This window comes from Tachysurus vachellii, chromosome 9, assembly GCF_030014155.1.
Source record: "Tachysurus vachellii isolate PV-2020 chromosome 9, HZAU_Pvac_v1, whole genome shotgun sequence".
In the NCBI taxonomy this organism is placed as follows: domain Eukaryota; kingdom Metazoa; phylum Chordata; class Actinopteri; order Siluriformes; family Bagridae; genus Tachysurus; species Tachysurus vachellii.
In genome coordinates this window covers 12,517,823-12,540,474 of record NC_083468.1, presented here as the reverse complement: position 1 = coordinate 12,540,474, position 22,652 = coordinate 12,517,823, and the positions used below count along the sequence as shown (strand labels likewise).

The window sequence follows — 22,652 nt, the reverse complement described above, 5'->3', positions numbered from 1 at the left end:
TTGTCAGTGACTGGGTATGGCATAGGACCCACCCTTAAGATCATAGCTCATCAATTAGTTACAGTAAGATTCATCTAAGGTTTCATCTCTGCACCACCTGGTAGGACCTTATTTTACCATTCTGTAGAAGCCTGAGTATAACAGATCACAGCTATTGTTATGTGCCAATTTGTTTGCTGTGAGTTGTGACTGTGAGTTGCTGTGAATTATTTTGGTGAAAGAATCGGTTCTTGTTCATGAAAAATGTAGTTGGCTTCCATTATTTCAACATACATTTACATTTTACAGCATTTAGCAGACGCCCTTATCCAGAGCGACTTACATTTTATCTAATTTTTATACAACTGAGCAATTGAGGGTTAAGGGCCTTGCTCAGGGGCCCAGCAGTGGCAGCTTGGTGGATGTAGGAATCGAACTCACAACCTTCCGCTTGGTAACCCAACACCTTAACCACTAAGCTACCACATCCCTAACATACGTACTTTGGCTACTAGTTCACATAGATAGTAGGTTTGAATGGCTTGACCAATCAATCATCTGGTCAAAGATTGTATTGGATATACTCAGAATAATTGAACATCTAACAATTCTCAAACCTCAAGGAGACTTTGGCTAAGGATCAATCAACTGAACTTAGCAACTTGTGATTATGTTGCTTATTTTGCTTGAGTATACCATCTCTATAACTCTGGTGCAATATCTGCTAGAGTTCTGTAGTACTGGCCCATTTGCTATATAAAAGGGAATCAAAGGAATAGCTGGAAAAGTGGTGACAATTAAGAAACAAAGAATACATTAATGAATGTAAAGATAATAATTAAAAGAAAATATTTTATGATAAAAATGAATACTTACATTATCACCTTTGATAAACTGGCTCTCCCATATTATAATTGCTCATGTGAACATTCACAGTACATCAAAACAGTGGTCAATGCAGATCACAGTAAATGAAATATAGAATATCAGATATACAGTGAGAATTAGTTATCCTGAAGCCAAGAAAATGGTGGCTACTGCCTCTATTCTCACCCCTATTTTCACATTGTTTCAAAGCAGCTTTTTAGAAGTATAGAAACTGAAAATAAAACACATGCAGAACATCATCAATCTATAGTCTATAAGTGGAAACCAATAAAACCTCACTGGAAATAATTCTACAAAAGTTAGCTCTTCAATATGCAATCAAACTAAAAAAAAAATAACAAAAACTACACCAGGTTACATGTTAGAAGGGAATGATACACTGCATAATAGCTTGAAACTATGGGAACATGTTGCTGTCATGGCTTGATGCTATGGGAACCATCAAAACCAACACCCCCACATGCCAGGAGATGTCAGTCTTTAACAACAAATGACATAAAATAAAACTTCATGTTGGGATAAAACATGTATTCCCAAGTCATGTACATGCAATGTCAGATAGGACACTCAAGACTCACACATAATTTCTTACTATCAAATCTACACAGCTTTCTGAACCCATTGTCTACTAAACATTATTCTGTTGGACGGCAGTACTTTTAACCCTTTAAGAAATTTGATTCACTCAGTTGTAAGTTATGAAAAGCTATTCGTCAAATATATCCAAATGTAGCTACTAGAAAAGCAGAACCTTAAAAATCTTATTAGTTTTATATTTGAGTAATGAAACCTATCTTTTGCCCTAAAAATAACTATAAAAGCTAGCATAGCATTAAGACAAGAAAGTAATAAAATACAGTTCAACATCTTAAGACAAAACACACTTAAAGATATCATGTCTTAGTCAAGGTGACAAACCTGGCTGACACATAAAGAACTGAATACTGACATGAACTTCACTCCTTTCACACCTAGTGTATCCTCTGTATAGAGGTGATCAATAGCGGAATTGTAGCCTTTTTCAAATTGTAGTAGTAAATCTTTTAAAAGACTGAGGTATTAAAAATGAAGTCCTCTTTGGTTTATTTAAGTATATGTAAGTGACCCAACTTCTGTATATTTTGAATCTCCTCAACAATTTCTGTGTAGTCGAAGCAGGAAGTAGAAAAAGATCATTTTCTGAAATGAAATTTTCTGACATGCAGTATACTGTATCACCTTCTTTTATGCCTATATCTATACTTTCCTCACACGCTTGCGGGCTAGAGTCATCTGATTGACCTGGAACAGATGGTGACTGATACACAGAGTCACTGTGCAAGTCACTAACACATCTGTCTGCAAAATCTTTTGTGCATCCTTACTTGACCTTACAAGGTTCTTGCTTACGTGACAACCTATAGCATGTCATTCTACAATATGCTCTTTCAAGTGTGCTATTAAAAATTTTGTATCTAACACAGCACCATTGTGCGTTTAAAAGTGGAAACAGTCTCTGATAAAAATGAGGCATAACTGATTTATATCTACAGAATGTCTGTTTTCAACCAGCTCCAAATAACTTACATAACTTAATTTCTGTGAAGCTTGCAATGAAATACATACCCCTTAATGATCTAGCCAGCTTGACACAGAAATTGCAATTGAAATTGCTTGGGTAGTGTTAGATAACTACTGCTCAACAAAAATAATTCTCAATATAAAATAGCCTTCCCAGCTTTGGATCTGGCCAGTGCAGCAGAGAACTGGTAATTGTCATCCTTGGAAAAAACACCTGGTTGGTCCCCACCAGCTCATCAATCTGTCCCGGAACCTCAGGTCAAGGAAGGGTGATGGTACTCCTGGTGTCTAGGAGCACCCTGACCTGATGGCCATTGAGGCGTATGGTGGTGGTGGATGCATTCACCGGGTCAGTGACATGAAGCATAGAATCTGCCAGCCAGGTATTTGTATGAGTCATCTGGCTCAGTTTGCATTGGCTTGTCATGGGTTACATCCCTTCTGGCTCTCTCTCTCCCTGTACTGTCCTTGGTGGCAGAAGAGTGGGTGGTGGTAGCTCTCCACATAGCTCTTCCCGCCACTCTCCCCTGCCAATTTTCAAGGTGACCAGGGGTGCTCCTCAGTGGGAAGGGTGTAAAGGAAGTGGTTCATTGCCACACGGTAGGCCATTGGCCCACAGGGATTGTTTCCCACCCAGTAGCTCCATCAGTGAAAGTTGGCTGAACCATAAGAATGGGTTCTGACATGCGTGTCTGGCATCCCAAGGTTTGGTTCCCATCCTGGATAGGTTTGTACACTTTAAGGGCTTTCTCCAATAGAGAAACAGCAAAGAATATTAATTATCTCTGGCTTAGTAGCCAACGTTACATTCCTGTGTCCTCACTCAGCTCTTTCCTCTTCTCTTTCAGCTCTGATTGGTCCGTTGTCACTGATACAGCTGTGCAGTAATAATAATATATGTATTAGATTTTATATTCTGTGTGTGCTTGCATGATGTATCTTGTTGACTAAGCTGCTATAACACAATAAGAATTTACCTCATGGGATCAATAAAGTACTGTATATCTGTATATTCTAGTAAACTTAGAATATGGTCAATATATAGCATGCCCTCCTGTGACTTAGGCAAGCGAAATGGGTTCCCAGAGCCCAGTGAATTCACTGACTTCAGATAAATTACAATACACATACATTTCTGAATGGATTTTTTGATAATTTGAATAATGCCAAAAACCTAATTTTGCATCCTCTGATATTTAGATCTTAACAAAACCTCAATACATATCAAAAGCATTTTGAGAAATATCATTTTATTTTAGAATTTCCAGACCAAGTTCAAAACAGTAGGCAAAGTCATAATTCTGAGAACAGGCAAGGGCCTTAAATAGGACAAGCATCAGTAAACAGGAAATAAGACTGTAAACTAAAAAAAAAGCAATAAAATGATATGGCTCTGTATGCCAGAACAATTTATACTGAGGGATCCTTCACATTGACCGAGCCTAAACAGTTTATATAGTATGTGTAACAGAGTTCAGGTGTGTAAGAATGTGAAAATGAATGTGTGCATTGGTACCTGTAATTCATGGAGGCCACAATGATTCTTGGGTGATGTTTGTAGGCCACAATGATTCTTGGGTGTCATAATGAGATCCTGATTTTGACACTGATGTAACCAAGTATTAATTTGCACACTTAACATTAACATGCACACTAGGCTGCATAAAGACAAATAGAACACATGCAAGTAAGAAAATGCATTTGATCATTGCATAGAAAAACGTGAAGTTTGATATGTTATGTTCTGTTGTTGATTTAGATAACAGTGGCTCTTAATACAAGCACTGCTTCAGTACTTCATTTTTCACTTGGTAAGTAAAAACAAATTATATCAAAACTCAACACATTACTAATGTGTTGTTTATGTATGTATGTTAAATACATTTCACTTTTGATTTAAATATGGGTCATATTCAGCATGAATTACATGCTAAAATCACCCCAATTAATATAATTTTCATGGATATCTCTTCATTATTTAAAATAATCAATGTTTTAGTCTCCATCTTTAATTATTCTTTTAAATTTTTCCTCAGTTATATCCTTAGTCATCTTTCATAAAAGCTCCTTTTTTAAAATAAAATAAAATGTCACAACCAGCCTGCCTCAGAATTTCCCTCATGTACCACATACCCCAAAGCAACTAAGGTTCAGCCATTGATTTCTGTAGCATGGCAGTGTTGAGGACATAAATTTTTCATGGCCAGAATGAGTGGGGAAGGCAGAGTACTCAGAATACCAATGGATTGCAACCATCCTATTCAAGGAGATGAAAATAATAAGAGGGAAATATTCTATGGCATTCAGCTTCTCTTGATGCCAATAAAAAAACTATTTAGTTAGTCAGTTATGAGTGTACTTGTCCTGTTCTTAGTTAAACATTTTGGCACATGTTAATTTGCGTTTGTTTGTTTGTTTGGTTAGGCTCTGGATCCTGCCATTTTAGTTATTCCGATCCCAGCATAACTGTCTCCTATAGACTGAGAAATTCAAGTGTCTGGACCACCTTGGAAAAGATAAGGTTTCTCATTAATCCTCTTTACACAAACATCCATCCTATTAACCCCTTAGATCTATTAGTTCATCTGCTGTAATGTATTTTTTTCCTCGAGTTGTTTGAAATGTTTTTCTGTCAGCTGATGTAATCTTTTTTTCTGTACTGGAAATGTACTAACTTTACATTATATATTAAAAGTATAATAAATATATGGTAAATATAACTTTCATTTTATAACACTCAACAAATCTAATAAAGTTCATCAAAGATTATTTGAAAAACATTAGTTCAAGTTTGTATTTATTGCTTAATCAAATGAAGTATCTTTCAAACTCTCTCATTTCTAGAGCTCCCACAAATAGCAGCACAGTAGTACATCTACTTACAGTGCCACCAAGCTTCAAGGAAGAGGCTGTGCACCTGAGGTGGTCCCAGGAGGCTGCATTGGGGCCTAATGGCTATGAATCTTGCTGGGGATTGGATAACATACTGCTGGCCAACATGGACCACAGACCCACACTACTGGAGGATAACCTTGATCCTCCTGATACTGCCAACTGGATATTTTTCCCTGGAGCAATTATAAAGGTTACATAGAAATAGTCTTGAAGGGTTTGTGAAAACATGTTTCTTGGGTATGTCTACTCTATTTGTTTTAGTGACTTACTTGCTCCCATATTCCCAGCGATTGTTATTTAGGTCATTAATTCAATCATGTGAGGTAGTGCAGGAAAAACAACAAAGACATATGGTAGCATTATTCTAGGAACAGGAACAGGAAACTAATTTATTTATATCACTGATCAAATTACACACTGGTCAACTATAGAATGCTTGCCATCCTTCATGTAAAATAGCAAAAATTAAAATATAAAATTATAAATACAAGCAGTGATATTTTCATTTCAAATACAGTCACCATGTAGTGCATCTGAAAAGTATTCACCTGTTTTTTGAAGATAGCCAGTGACTCAGCTGTTAGTCTTGCTCAAAAACCTCTTACACGGAGAGCTGGTGGGACAGTCAAGCAGTGCTGGTAGCTTTCAGGGAGCAAGGTGGAGAGCAAGGAGTGATGGGAGATTGCCCATTTTTTGTTATGTAAAAGCATTTTTCCAAAAACGGGTTAAATTAATTATTTTTCGCAAAATTCTAACATCAATATTATAATAATAATGAAATAATTACAACATGAAACAAATTTGTTTGCAATCTTTGCTAATTTATCAAAAATAAAAAAGCAAAAAAAAAAAATCACAATGCTCAATACTTTTATGCACCTTTGGCAGCAATTATAGCCTCAAGTCTTCTTGAGTGTGATGCTACAAGCTTTGCACACCTATGTTTGGACAGTTTAACCCATTCTTCTTTGCAGGACCACTCAAGATCTATCAAGTTGAATGGGGAGCATTGGTGCAAAGCCATATTCAGTTCTCTCCAGAGATGTTACATTTTACATTTATATTACATTTACAGCATGTAGCAGACACCCTTATCAAGAGTGACTTACAATTTATACAATTGAGCAATTGACAGTTAAGGGGATTGCTCAAGGGCTCAGCAGTGGCAGCTTGGTGGACCTGGGATTCGGACTCAGTAGTCCAACACCTTAACCACTAGGCTACCAAATCCCACACGGATGTTCAATCCGGTTTAAGTCTGGGCCCTTCCTGGGTCACTCAAAAACATTCACAGCCTTGTCCCATAGCCACTCCTTTGTTATCTTGGCTGATAACGTTTAATGAACCATTTCCACATGCTGAGTTCCAGAGCACTCTGGAGCAGGTTTTCATCAAGGATGTCTATGTACATTGCTGTATTCATCTTTCCCTCCATTTTGACTAGGCTCCCAGTTCCTGTTGCTGAAAAACATTCCCAAAGCACTGCCACCAAAATCCTTTACTGTAAGAATGGTATTGGCCATGTGATGAGCGGTGCCTGATTTCCTCCAGACATGACGCTTGCTATTCAGGCCAAAGAGATTAATACTTGTTTCATCAGACCAGATATGTTTCTCATAGTCTGAGAGTCCTTCAGGTGACTTTTAACAAACTTCAATCAGGCCGTCATGTGTCTTTTACTGAGGAGTGGCTCCTATCTTGGCACCCTACCATACACGCCTGATTGCTAATGTGCTGCAGAAATGGTTGTTCTTCTGGAAGGTTCTCCTCTCTCCACAGAAAAATGCTGGAGCTCTGTCAGAGTGACCATTGGGTTTATGGTCACCTTGACTAAGGCTCCTCCTTGACTAAGGCTCTTCTTCCCTGATTGCTCAGTTTGGCTGGGCAACTAATTCTCAAGGAAGAATTCTGATGGTTTCAAAATTGACTTCCATTTACAGGTGATGGAGGCCACTTTGCTCATTGGGACTTTCAGTGATGCAAAAATATTTCTGTACCCTTCCCCAGATCTGTGCCTTGATACAATCCTGTTTCCGAGGTCTGCAGACAATTCCTTGGATTCCATGACTTGGTTTGCGCTCTGACATGCACTGGTAACTGTAGGACCTTATATAGACAGGTTCCAAATCATCTCAAGGATGATCATTGGAAACAGGATGCACCTATGCTTAATTTTAAGTGTCATGGCAAATGTTGTGAAAACTTATGCAAATGATTTTTTTTGTTTTTTATTTTTTAATAAATTTTCCAAGATTTTAAACCTCTTTCATTGGGTTAGGGTTAGACATTCATCTTCTGAAATAAAATTGGCTAATCTTAAAAAAATATACACCCCCTTTTTTTCTAATCACCAGCATGCCTGTCACTCAGATGGGAGCTCCATGTATTTCCATGGTAGAAAGGGAGTGGGGCATAGCTTTGCCTCAACCAGGGACATTGATCTTCACCGAGGAGAAGGACACCACTATTGGAAGGAGGACTTTGAGAGCCCACCTAAAGGGTGAGTATTTTTTAAAATTAAAATCATGTATAATTAGGGGGGGCACGGTGGCTTAGTGGTTAGCACGTTCACCTCACACCTCCAGGGTTGGGGGTTCGATTCCCGCCTCTGCCTTGTGTGTGTGGAGTTTGCATGTTCTCCCCGTGCCTCAGGGGTTTCCTCCGGGTACTCCGGTTTCCTCCGGTCCAAAGACATGCATGGTAGGTTGATTGGCATCTCTGGAAAATTGTCCATAGTGTATGATTGTGTGAGTGAATGAGAGAGTGTGTGTGCCCTGCGATGGGTTGGCACTCCGTCCAGGGTGTATCCTGCCTTGATGCCTGATGATGCTTGAGATAGGCACAGGCTCCCCGTGACCCGAGGTAGTTCGGATAAACGGTAGAAAATGAGTGAGTGAATGAGTCATGTATAATCACAATTAACAGGAATTTCACTATACAATCTGGATCAAAATTATGCCAGTTATCTATTGGCTCATTGATTTCAGTGCTTTCTCATATGCTATTGAGGACCATGATTACTTAGTGTATTCATAACTGTAAATGCACACATTGCTACTACTACTAATATATACTGCATTATTTCTATGACAATAACATGCTGTAAAATGATGTAAAATTCAACAATATAGAGCTGTCAAAAAGGTTCCGCTCCGAGGAGGGGTACCAGTCTGGCCCGTTATCCACTTGAGTAGTGAACAGGAAATCGGACAGGTGTCCAGAGCAGATAGAAAAAGCAAGTGGCTGGATAGGGAGTGATGACATTTTAGGTTTTAAATCCGTGCAAATATAAATAAGGGGAAAGTGATGCTTGTGATGACACAGAATGCCCGAAGCGGGGTTCAATCCGCGAGGCTAAGCTCCCCAAATTGTGTGTCCGGGTCCCTTTGTTTCGAAGCGCACAAAAGACACGAAAGCTCAAACGTTTTGATCCATAGAAACTCTGCATCTTAAATAGAGGCGTGCAAAGGTGTCGTGAGTTGAACATAATCTCAGAATGTATACCAGTGTACCACAATTTTGCAAACTGCTAATTAGCTCTATACTCATCGTCAGGAGCTGAAGGTGTCATTCAAGAAATGGCAGCTTGAGATTAAACGGTTATTATTTCTAAATAATGGCAGTATATGCTTGCTATATGCACCCGGCAAACACTAAATATTCCACAAAAGTTAATATACTTTATTCTATGGTTCTTGATATTTTTGAGTGAAAGAAATTTCTAATATTACAGGTTTCAGATTTATGTTTTATATTTTATGTTTATATCCATAAACTAGGTTATTATAAGGTTTATAGATAGCCATATAAGAACTTACATAGAATGTTCACTTATGGTCATTTGTAGGTTTTATTTCAGTTAATTCAGATGTTCCTACAGGAGTTAATGTCCATCATAAATCAACAGCTATTAAATATTTATAAAAACAGAATTGTGATGCAATATACCAAATAAGAATATTGTTGCTGCGTATGCATCATTCCAGATTTCAGGTAAAAAAAATAGTTGAAAAATGAATTTTGTTTTCCTCTGATCCAGTGGAAAGACATAGAAGTCAGTGGCAAAATATGTACTTAGCTTGAGTTTTCACCCACATTTGTTACATTCTCCTTTATTCTCAGTTTATTTAATTTGCCATGTGTGTTTGTATTGATTAATATCTTGTCTCCATCATGTCTTGTTATTGGTTGCTGCCTGATTGTGTCCTGATTATTCTCATGTTTTCCTATTCAGTTATGGTATTTAAAACCTTGTTTGCCATGTCTTTGATGCCAAGTATTAATGTTGTTTCTGTGTAACTCGTCAAGCTGACATTGTATACTTTACAATATAAATTTTGTGCATATATGTTTATACTGTAGCACTTGTGGTTTCAGTTTTGATCTACATGTAAAAAACACAATCGGACTTAGAGGTTGTGGTAAAATCAAGGTAAAGAAAGAATTTTATTGTCTTTGTTTATGTGACTTGCCACCTGCCACCTGCCACCCCAGCAACGTCAGATCTTATCAAGCACATGCACACACTCAACTAATGTTCTCATCCTTTTAGCACATACAATATTTTTGGCAGGAACAAGGGCCTCCTGTTCTCTCTCCCGAGTCGGACACACAGAATTTACTATGAAAGCACATATAAACACTCATGAAATTTAAGATTTCCACTACAAGCTCTTGATGATCTACTGGATGGAAATGATGAGCAGTCTGCTAGAAATATTCAAAATGAACTTCAATCCTGATTGCTGTTATGAGTATCAGGAGATGTTGTTATGTGGTCATGAGTAGAGAGCTCTGTGTGTTTCCTACTATTGGAGAGATACTCCCTACTCAAGGTAACATATGCGGATACAAAATGAGCTCTTGCTTATTTAAAAATAAGAGACATGATTGTTCTTGCCTGTAGCAAAAAAGACATTGAGGCCTCAACTCAATTGTTCCCAGCCCCCAAAATTAGCTTCTCCAAACACGGTTGCTGCCAGCCTGAGTGGAGATTCAGAAAATAGGCAAATAGCATATTTTTTTGGCAATCCAGTTACAACACTACTGATACCAAATGGAAGATGCCCAATCTCCGGTTTTCTTGTCTCCCACTATAGCAACTAGTGTCAGGGACAGCCGGGTTAACATGATTGCTTGCTAATCCATTCTAATTTACCAGAGCTATTCTATAAAGACTAAGCATCGAGCATCAAGCAAGTTTGCATTGCCCATGAACCAAAGGCACTTGGTTTTTAATTTCATTTCCTAGATGTTCCCTTATATAACCAAAACTGACTGAAAGCAGATCAAAAATATAGTTGATATGCTCTTAAACTTCATAATCATAAGCAATGATTAAGTTTTTCTTTACATGAAATCATATTTTTAACATAATTTAGAATATTCAAAATATTCTTTTGTGTTTCCACACATAGCTTATGTGCTAATGTCACCAATTCAGTAAAATCACAGAACAGAAATGCAAACAAATGTGCCCCCATGTTTATACACAGCTGTTGATGTATAGCTGTAACTGTGGCTTAATAAAAAACAAAATCTATACAATCCACTCTGTGTTGATTTTGTTGTTAATTTTCTGTTTCTTATGAATTTCTGTGATTTAGCTGATTTGTAACTGTTTGTTACCCACTGAGCAATTAAAACAGCAGAATCAGCAAAGAAAGCAGCCTAGAGACCCATATCTTAACACAGTAAAACCAGGACTGCATTTAAGCCTGACTCAAAAGCTGCTAAACTGACTTGCATGAACAGCCATGCTCAAAATTTAGGCTGGCTACAGACTAGAAGATATTATGCCCAATTCTGAACCTGATTCACCCCCTCCAGTGATCGTGTGAGTGTGGCCAATTTGAGGTTTGTCACAAATGATTATTTGTCTACTTAGTCCTTGTCTGTGGTGTCAATATAATTATTTTACTGCTCCTCGATCTTGAACTGTAGACCCTTACAGATGTTATGACAGGGTTACCAAATGAATATTCAATAATTCCAAATTCACAGTCTGAGAAATAAGGAAAGCCCACTGATTCCATGTCTTTTTAATTATACTCTGGCAGAGTTTTTCAGAGAATTCTAGGCACCAGAGTGTAACATCTCAGTCCATGGAACACTTACCCCTCAACCAGAGGATTAATCTATACAATGACTTCACTTTCTGTGTCACAGTTCACTTCCACTTTGTTGGACATTAAAGCCATGCTCATATTAGCCATGTTGTGAAGCATCATTAGTTCACCTTTATTCCAAGCTGTTATTGAACTCTGCCTAGACTCATTGGGTTTGAGTAGTATCTTGTGGTGTCTCTAGCAGACTGTTTGGCCCCATCAGACACAAATTGTAACTGACACATCTCAGCATGTTCCAGATGAGAAACAATGATCAAAACATTTGTTTGCACAATAGTACACTCATGGTACTCGACTTTTAGAGACAGGGACAAATGAGAAAAAAAAATACTTGATGTTATCTATATAGCTATGAATTGAGACTATTTACATTTTAAAGAGTTTTTCCACAAAATAAATGGCACTATATCTAGCTTGGAAAACAGAATTTAACAGTGGAAAAGAACCAGAGCTGAATCTTGTAAGAAATTACAGATTACACCCAGATTCCACTACAAGATACACATCAGGAAGAGATCATTCCCAAAAAGGCTTAAGTAAAGCTTTAGAACTCAAAATAAATAATTTTGATTAATTGTTAGAATGGGAGTGGCAGCAGGATATCAAGGACCATGACTACCATTTAAAGTGATCATTTGGATAATAACACCTGTAACAATGCCAGGCCAAGGTGTATGTACCCATGATTAACATTCAAGGACATCTGGCTAGATGACAATGTACTGTATGACCCAGCCATTTGGGAGATATTCAGTTCTTACACTCAATACACATTTAAAGCAAACTCCATTTAAACTACAAAGAAAAACAGTAATAAAAGTTTGAGCAGGATTTGTATTGCATTCCTCTTGACACCAGTGTATTTCATGTATTTTGTCACTGCTATGCTAGAATAAACAACCACTTCATTAAGATCTTCACCCTTATTGTTGTCACGCGTAACGAACCCCCGGACGAGCGTCGCCATAGAGACGCGTCCCCTGAGTACTAACGCGCTTCCGGACTACACTTCCCATCAGCCACCTCCCTTCCTGATTACCGCACCAGCTGTTCCTCATCTCCGGCTCGTATATATTCACGCCAGAACTGCTTACCTGTGCGAGGTCTCGACTAGTCTTAGTACAGTCATTCTGAGCGTTTTCTGTATTCCTGTGTTCCTGGTTTTCCTGTCCTGTTTTGCCTCTTGATATTCTGATTGATTGCCGCCTGTCCCGACCTTTTGCCTGTCCCTGATTCTGATTCTGCCTTCTCTCTCTCACTGCTGTTTTGCCCGTTCTGATCTCTGCCTGTACGACCCTGTCAGTGTTTTCTAATAAACACCTCTGCTGCACATGGATCCACAGCCGTATGCCTCCTCCTTATTACAGGAGACCTCACCGACAGAGGATCCAGCAGCTGTCGCGCAGCTGACCACTCAGGTCACCAGTCAGGCTCAGCAACTCGCCGGCCACCACCAACAGCTGACACGCCTCACTCAGCTCACACAGGAGCTCGCCGCGGCACTGCAAGGTCTGCATGGAGCCGCCGCTTCGCCGAATCCCCCAGTCCCGGCACCGACTCCCCAGGCCGCGGCGTACCACGCACCTGCGACCACCGGACCCCGTCTCGCCCCTTCCAGAAAAATTTAACGGCGAACCGGGAGGTTGTAGGGGCTTCCTGATGCAGTGCTCACTGTTCGTGGCACAGCAACCGGCCCTGTACACCACGGAGGACAGCCGCATCGCCTTTGTCTGTTCCCTGCTTACAGGAAGGGCACTGGAGTGGGCTACCGCTGTGTGGGGAGAGAACGCCTTCCCCACGTTCGAGGCTTTCCTCGCCCGGTTTCGGACCGTGTTCGACCACTCCGCATCTGGGGAGAGCGCGGAGGAGCGCCTCCTGGCCTTATCTCAGGGCGATGGCACCGCGGCGGAGTATGCTCTGACGTTCCGCACTCTCGCCGCTGAAGCAGGTTGGGGGGAACGCCCCCTGCGACTGCTCTACCGCAAGGGTCTGCATCCTGATCTCCAGGCTGAGTTGGCTTGCCGGGATGAGGGAAGGAACCTGTCCGAGTTCGTGGACCTCTCAATCCAGCTAGACAATCTGATGCGCTCCCGTCGGGCGCGAGCCTCTCCGCGCACCGCCACCCGCCTTACACGCGCCGAATACTCTGAACCCATGCAGGTCGATTACACGCACCTCACGCTGGAGGAACGAGATCGTCGCTTCCGGCTCCGTCTCTGCCTTTACTGCGGGGAACCGGGACACCGACTGTCGACCTGCCCTACCAGACCTCAACGAGGGCGATACCCTCCGGTGAGTCAACGCTCCGTCACCCCGTACTCACCGAGCTGCGCCAAGATCAGTGTACGGCTCAGGATTCGGGGGGTGAATGTGGAGATCGGTGCCCTGATCGACTCGGGCGCGGCCGGTAATTTTATGTCTTGGGACTTTGTCCACACCCATAACGTCCCTGTGATTCCCTCTGTGTTTCCCTTAGCAGTGGAGGCGATAGATGGACGACCGCTAGGAGAGGGGCGTGTGACACACCTAACCCGGAGACTCAGCATGCAGGTGGGGGACCAACACCAGGAGCGCCTCTCCTTCCACATCATCCACTCCCCACGGCACGCCCTCATCCTTGGCCTACCATGGCTTCAACTCCACGACCCAACCATCTCCTGGTCCAAGCTGCGCATCACCAGATGGGGCTGCGCATGTACCGCGCACCGCCGTGTTACAGCAGAACCGTGCCAGATCAACACCACAGACACCACACTCATCTCCACCGAGACCCCCAATCTCCCCGACGAGTACCTGGACCTCGCAGAGGCATTCAGTAAGATCAAGGCAACGGAACTACCTCCTCATCGCGCCTGTGACTGCGCCATCGACCTACTGCCCGGGGTAACACCACCTAGAGGGAGAATCTTCCCACTCTCACAAACGGAGTCCACGGCCATGAATGCCTATATCCAGGAAGAACTGAAAAAGGGGTTCATTCGTCCTTCCGTGTCACCGGCGTCGTCGGGGTTCTTCTTTGTCAAGAAGAAGGACGGGGGGCTCCGTCCGTGCATTGACTACCGAGCCCTCAACGACCTCACCGTGAAGTTCCGGTACCCTCTGCCTCTCGTCCCGTCAGCCTTAGAGCAACTCCGCCGCGCGCGATACTTCACGAAGCTTGACCTCCGCTGCGCTTACAACCTCATCCGCATCAGACCAGGAGATGAGTGGAAAACCGCCTTCTCGACACAATCCGGTCACTACGAATATTCGGTCATGCCGTTCGGCCTAGCGAACAGTCCAGCGGTCTTTCAGTCCTTTATAAACGATGTGTTCCGGGACATGCTCGACCGCTGCGTGATCGTCTACATCGACGACATTCTCGTCTATTCAGAGAACAAGGAGGACCACATTCAACACGTGAGGGCGGTGTTGCAACGCCTCATCCAGCACCGTTTATACGCCAAAGCGGAGAAGTGCGAGTTTCACCAAACCGCGACATCCTTCCTTGGGTACGTCATCTCAGCAGACGGTGTCGCAATGGATGACACTAAAGTGCAAGCAGTGCTACGGTGGCCCAGACCACGGACCATCAAAGAGCTCCAACGCTTCCTGGGGTTCGCGAATTTCTACCGTCGCTTCATTCGTGGCTTCAGCACCATCGCTGCGCCCCTCACCTCGATGACACGGCAGGCTCCCACTCAGCTCACCTGGTCGCCGGAGGCACACAAAGCGTTCGGCCAATTAAAGGAGAGCTTCACCACAGCCCCGATCCTCCACCACCCTGACCCTAACCGACCATTCACCGTCGAGGTGGACGCCTCCAACACGGGAATCGGCGCCGTTCTCTCTCAACGACAGGGACCCGCCGATAAGATGTTCCCCTGTGCCTATTTCTCCCGCAAACTATCCCCGGCAGAACGGAACTACGACGTTGGAGATCGTGAACTCCTAGCTATGAAAGCAGCACTAGAGGAGTGGCGGCACTGGCTGGAGGGCGCACGGCATCCTTTTACCGTTCTCACTGACCACCGTAATCTGGAGTACCTACGTTCTGCCAAACGAATGAACCCACGCCAAGCCCGATGGACCATGTTCTTCACTCGGTTCCAATTCACCGTGACGTACAGGCCAGGGAGCAAGAACATCAAAGCCGACGCCTTGTCTCGCATTCACCGAGAGACGGACTCGCACACGCTCCCCGAGCCGATCCTCCCTGAGACTCGAATCATAGCACCCATCCAGTGGGACATCATGACCGAGATCGCCAACGCCAACGCCCAAACACCGCCTCCGAGCGAATGTCCTACCGAAAAGACGTACGTACCGGAGCACCTGCGCGCCCCGCTCCTCAACCTGCTACACGCAAGCCCGGCCTCCGGCCACCCCGGCATAACCGCGACAACCCACCTGGTCCAGAACGAGTTCTGGTGGCCGTCTCTGGCAGCAGACACACGCGAGCACGTCCACAGCTGCGCGGTGTGCCAGACCACTAAAGCCTCTCACCAATTACCCGCGGGCTTACTACATCCTCTACCAGTCCCACAACGTCCCTGGGCGCACATTGCATTAGACTTCATTACAGATTTGCCTCTGTCCAACAACTACACCACCATTCTGACCGTGATCGACCGATTCTCGAAAGCCTGCCGATTGATTCCCCTAACCAAGCTTCCCTCCGCCTTCGAAACTGCGGAGATGCTCTGCAACCACGTCTTTCGCTTCTATGGTCTCCCAGAAGACATCGTCTCGGACAGAGGTCCTCAGTTCACCTCACGGGTCTGGAAAGCTTTTTTCAAGCGGCTAAACGTTACCGTTAGTCTCACTTCGGGATACCATCCACAGTCCAATGGACAGACGGAACGACTCAACCAGGAAATCATCCGCTTTCTCCGGACGTACTGTCACCACAACCAGAACGAGTGGAGCCGGTACCTGATGTGGGCCGAATATGCACAGAACTCACTCGTCAAACCCGCCACGGGGCTGACGCCCTTTCAGTGCGTCCTCGGCTTCCAGCCTCCCTTATTTCCCTGGTCCGACACGCCCACCGACCTGCCGGCCGTTGATGACTGGTTTCATCGGAGCGGGGAGACATGGACCAAGGCCCACCGGCAACTACGGAGAGCCGTCAGGGTGCAAAAAACCCAGGCGGACAGACATCGCAGGTCACATCCAGAGTACCAACCCGGCCAGTGAGTTTGGCTTTCGACTCGCGACATCCGTCTCCGTCTACCCTGCCGCAAGCTCAGTCCTCGGTACGTGGGTCCGTTCCGAATCCTCAGGCGTATTAACCCCGTCTCGTACCGCCTCTCGCTGCCTGCCGCCTACCGCATTTCCCCGACCTTCCACGTCTCACTGCTGAAACCGGCCGGCGAGCCGAGAGGGGGCCCCGGTCCTCCCGTGGACCTACCCGCACCGCCGCCGCTAATGATCGACGGCGAGGAGTCCTATCTAGTTCGCGAATTACTCAACTCCAGACGTCGGAGGGGCCTCTTGGAATACCTGGTCGACTGGGAGGGCTTCGGTCCGGAGGAGCGCTCGTGGGTGAGGGCGGGGGACATCCTGGATCCTTCGCTCACGGCCGAATTCCACCTGCGGCACCCGGAGAGACCGGCACCCCGTCCTCGGGGTCGGCCCCGGCGTTGGGTGCGTCCTCGCGTCGGGAGCCGCTCGCAGGGGGGGGGGGGGGCTCTGTCACGCGTAACGAACCGCCGGACGAGCGTCGCCATAGAGACGCGTCCCCTGAGTACTAACGCGCTTCCGGACTACACTTCCCATCAGCCACCTCCCTTCCTGATTACCGCACCAGCTGTTCCTCATCTCCGGCTCGTATATATTCACGCCAGAACTGCTTACCTGTGCGAGGTCTCGACTAGTCTTAGTACAGTCATTCTGAGCGTTTTCTGTATTCCTGTGTTCCTGGTTTTCCTGTCCTGTTTTGCCTCTTGATATTCTGATTGATTGCCGCCTGTCCCGACCTTTTGCCTGTCCCTGATTCTGATTCTGCCTTCTCTCTCTCACTGCTGTTTTGCCCGTTCTGATCTCTGCCTGTACGACCCTGTCAGTGTTTTCTAATAAACACCTCTGCTGCACATGGATCCACAGCCGTATGCCTCCTCCTTATTACAATTGTTTTATTTTCTTATAATCTCCGGGGCAAATGGAACAATGTTTATCATGACAATTTAATTAAATGCTTAATTTTCATCTTTGAATTTGCAGTTTCATTCTTGGTCTTGTTTAAGTGTCACACTCCACACTCCAGTATAGCCAGCATTATAATGAACATTATATTATTATTTCATCAAACATGGAGTGAATTATTGTCTAAACTACACGCTATCCAAAAAAGGAATCATACTGTGGAAACCCTTACCTGCACATTTTTCTGAATACATTTTTCAATATCATTAACTAAGTTTTAAGTGAAGAACCAGCTTTTGCTCTGTAACCGAAACTGAAAAGAGTATCAGAGAAATAAATATTTTCAATTAAATCAGATTACTATTCATATGAAGCATCCATATCGGCGCACTCAGCTGGGGCACCACCATAATGGTATTATTATGAACAGGATGAGGACAAAGTCGATAGAATTATCAGGGAGGTTGCCAAGTGACCTACATAAATATTAGAAAAGCTACAGGTAACCTATTGGTTTACAAGGGTGAATTTTGTGGGATTGCCATGCCACTGCAAAAAGGATTATCTCCACTCCATTTTCAGATGCATCTATGTAATTAATTCTCATCTGTAGCTTGGACAGGGTAACCTTCTTTTCATCTGACCCTTGGGCAGGATAACAAAATTCAGCCTCTCGAACCTCTGCTCGGTTTCTGGTTCCCGGCGAGTACTCGGGGAAGTCTCAATGAACACACTAGTTAAAGTCTTTCAGAGAGAAGTTCCAAAGTTTATTAGGAAAAGCAGGAATATATAGTCGTACAAGAAGAGGGAGGGTGTAGTGGGTGTGTGTTGCTGTGTGTGTGCATCTGTGTTTAAGTGACCTCTCAGTTACCTTAATGAAGTCAAATCTTATAGGGATGCGAACCTATACTTCCCTTAGTTCCCATGGTTGGTAACATAAAGAATGATTATTGCAGGGCCATCTGTTTTAAGACTAATTATGGAACAAGAGAATTAAGGGACAAGAGTGTGTCTGTGTGTGTGTAAGAGACAAAGAACAATGTACTCTTTACAGACAGTCTGCAACATTACCAGAAAAGATTGTTTTACGCAATTATTCTCACAATCTACTTACAAAATAATTGAGACCATCTTTGTGTTTTAGCTTGAAATTGCAAATGGTAGATTAGAGGGGCTGTGACATATAAACGTCTAGCTCCCATTTTCAGAGACTATTCATAATTTGCATGTGTTTGCACTAAGAATTGTCAATGTGGATAGCCAATTAGATTAATTGATTGAGTGAGAGGGATTTATGTTGGCTTACTAAATATACCCGGAGAACATTAATGCAAAATATCTTAAAGGGAGTCAACATGTTTCAGTGATAACTGTCTCTCCATCATCCTGGATTCAGAATGGTCAGTGACCCAAAAATGATGCAAATTCATGATCAGTTCAAATGTGCAAACTAGTTATCCTTTTGGGATAAGGATGAGGAGTAAACAGCATTTGAATGCCCAGTTGTTTTTTTTTGATGAGTGATGATGAAGATGAGAGGAGCTTTAAATCCACAAGGTTACTTGAGTGCGATGCAATGTTTAAATCCCATGATCCACACTGAGAGAGACAATTGCAGTGTTCCAGCTCATTTTAAACTGGGCTTCAAGGTCTTCAATCAGTATTAAGTGCTCTCATAATGAACCCCATGAAGAGACACAAGTGACACAAGAAAAAGAAATGTAATGAAAAGTCTTTTCTAGAAAAAACAAAACAGGAGGAATAATGGCAATCCATACTTACACTTGAGCAGAAACTCAGAGTTCTCGACAAGGACTTTAAACAAGAAAGGTATCTTGAGTAGAAATCATGAGGCTTTCCTCTACCAAACAAATTAACTTTATCTATGGTAGTCCATCTTATATTCTGGTTACCTCCAGGCACTAGCATCCAGGTTTTTAGTCTCCTGTAGGTAAGCCGTCTCGTCGTTGTTGGAGATCAGGCCCACCACAACAGTGTTGTCAGCAAACTTGATGATGGTGGTGGAGTTTGAAGTGGCCACACAGTCATACGTGTACAGTGAGTACAGCAGGGGGCTCAGAACACAACCCTGGGGAGCTCCAGTGCTGAGGGTGAGGGTGGATGAGGTGTGTTTGCCCAGCCGTACGGCTTGTGGTCTGTCTGTCAGGAAGTTGGCGATCCATTGACACAGTGGCAGGCTGAGTTCCAGGACCTCCAACTTAGAGGTGAGTGTGGAGGGAATTATGGTGTTAAACGCTAAACTGTATTCCAAAAACAGCATTTTTGCATAATTCCCTTTTCTGCAGTCCAGGTAGCTCATCGTGGTGTGGAGAAAATGAGCAATGGCGTCCTCAGTAATCGATATCATCGATATAGACCATGCAACATTTGTTCTTATGCTTTCTGAGAACTTGTTCCATTAGCCGTTGGAAAGATGCTGTGGCATTTTTCAGGCCGAAGGGAAGACAACAGAATTCATATAGCCCTGAAGCAGTAATGAAGGCAGTCTTTTCCAAACTTGCAGGATCCATTTCCACCAGTATCCGCTTTTTAAGTCCTTTTTAAATCATTTGTGACAAACCCCACACATGAGAGCTTTCAATTGATTCTTTACCTCATTCGCAGCATGTGAGTTTTCCACTGCTTGGTTGATCAGGTTCAACTTCTCCTCCTCATGAATCAGTTCTCCTTGTGCAGCATAAAACTGGGCAGCAGCGTGCTCGTGCATTTTATTAAAACACATAGGCTGACTGGAGTTAGCATCAGGTAAGTATATACGGGAAGCATTAAAAATCGATGGTTAGTTTGGCTTCTTTGAGGAAAACTAATCCTAAGATGACAGGAACCACCAAGTTTTCATTGTCCATCACATAAAATGTGACCTCATGTTTCACTCCATATACTTCCCATTCCCAGAATACTTTGCCCTGGGTTTTCTGACTGGCCATTAGCAAGCATGAACTTTTGAGCACTTCTGATCAATTGTTCATCCTTCTTCCTCAATCTCTGCCATACTTTTTGCTGCAACAATGAAAAGGTGCTTCCTGCATCAACTACAGCATTGAAGAACAAATGATTTAAAATTATGGGAGCTTGTAGTACATTGATACAATAAGAGCTACAAGTGGGATCCATAAGCATGAGGTGATTCAGCTGAACTTTTCCACCTAAAGACTTCTTCGTCTGCTCCTCATCTTTCCTTGACTCCATCTTGTCTTACACTCTGCCCAGTCCTTCTCTATATGTGTGCCAAGACGAACCAAATCATCAATTGTTTTTGCTGTTCCCCTCAACAGTGAAGCCAACCAAGGATTGCAGTTTCTCAATGTTGCTTGCACTAGCTCATTTTCAGACATTATAGGGTTAATCTTTAGTAATATCGCTCTGTAGTTAAAAAGCAAAGTCTCTTATACTTTCGTTACCTGTTTGTAACTTGCCAACTTCTGAGCAGCAACTTCTTTGTGGTACTCATTCAAAAATTAAAAAAGGAACTTCTTTTTGAATGAGAGCCAATCTGTAATATTCTGCTTCTCTGCTCTCCACCAGCTCTTAGCAGTGACTCACAGATAATGCTGCTAACAACTCTTCATAATGCAGAGGTCTCAATTCATTGTACTCTTCAAAATGATCAATGAAATCAGTGGGGTCTTCTGAATCCAAATTACAAAAAGTAGGCAGTTCAAGTTTAACAGTAGGGAGAGGAGATGAAGAAAGATATGATACTTGCTTTGTGGTGTCTTGAGGAACTGAAGCAATCCTGGATGGTGTTTGAGACATCTTATGAGAAGCAGCAGTGCTGGAATGCACAGGAGTGGACATGATGGGTTTAATAGCTTTGAATTCTTGCTCTAGCTGTCTATCTCGCCGCTTTAAACAATCCACAATGCTCTGACTCAGTTCATCAATTTTGGAAGAACATTGCTGCGTGACACGATCCAGCTCTCCCTGTAAACAGTAGCTAATTCTATCTTTGTGGGCTTTTAACTTTGTGCTCATTGTTTCCTGTGGTGACAAGTTCACTGACTCTGTGCTCAAGATCAACAAGATGCTCTACAATACTACACATGCGTTGGGCATTTTCATCATTGCCGAATTGCAGTTCATCTTCATGAAACTCAAGAGGTGGAGGGGGTAATGGTAAGTTGTCAGGTTTAACTATAATATAACTAACTAAAAGTATCTATGAGATTAGTTACAGGGTCTCTACGCTTCGCGAAAGCTTCATCTGAATAGTCAGTACTGTAACACCTTTGTTTTTTAGATGTTACGCTGAGGGGTTCAGATTTTTGACATGTACTGATATACACACCTTCACAAAACAAATGAGCTTTTACAACTATTTTATTTTTCCCACAAGTGCTTATATACATGTGCCCCAGACTCCATCCACTGGAGAGCTTGCATTAGTCTGGCATTCTTGTTGCGATCCCTTATCATTGGACTAAAGTGAGTTTTTCCAAATTTCCATTCAAGTTTACTACGTGCAGAGCAAATTGTAGACAAACTTCCTTGGACAGTTGCGACATGGCTCTTTCTCCTTGAAATGATATCTCACAGTGCTCAGGGACACGCTGATACCCATGTTTTCAAAGTGCTGTCTGATCTGTGGCGCTGTTTTTCCATTTGCGCACATCAGGCAAATCTGTCGGGAGTGGTCTTTATTGATGGGAGTCATGCATGCTCTCTGGGTGATTTGATGTAAACAGTAATTCATTGAGATACTAGCATAATCCGTTCCAGGGTTTCCTGCAGAAAATTTGCTAGTTAACACTAGATTTACTGACTTTTTTATTTTCTGGTGCGGTCCCGAGGTGTGATTCCCCCCTGTTGAGATTTACACAGTTCTTCAGCTTGATTCTTCTCCCGCTTTTGTTGTGCAAACACACCCATCACCTGTGAGGCCTGGCACATTTGCATTTGTTCACTCAGAGTAGCTCAGATCCAAGGCAGGCCAAACCTCTGTGTGTGACATATATACATTCAGAAATACCTGCTGTAACTATACAAAATAGTCTGTTTTATTTATAAAACATTGTGTGAAAACAAAATGAAAAGTTGCTAATACAATGACATGGG

The 22,652-nt window shown here is 43.0% G+C and overlaps 1 protein-coding gene across 1 annotated transcript in view; it reads left to right on the top strand.

The window, feature by feature from the left end:
* The window catches only part of reln (reelin), a 395,099-nt gene that overhangs the window by 160,618 nt on the left and 211,829 nt on the right, over positions 1–22,652 (top strand). The window contains exons 8-11 of the mRNA XM_060877712.1: positions 4,187–4,238; positions 4,852–4,948; positions 5,272–5,512; positions 7,677–7,822. Coding sequence (XP_060733695.1) covers positions 4,187–4,238; positions 4,852–4,948; positions 5,272–5,512; positions 7,677–7,822 — 536 coding nt within the window. The remainder of the gene's footprint in view (positions 1–4,186; positions 4,239–4,851; positions 4,949–5,271; positions 5,513–7,676; positions 7,823–22,652) is intronic.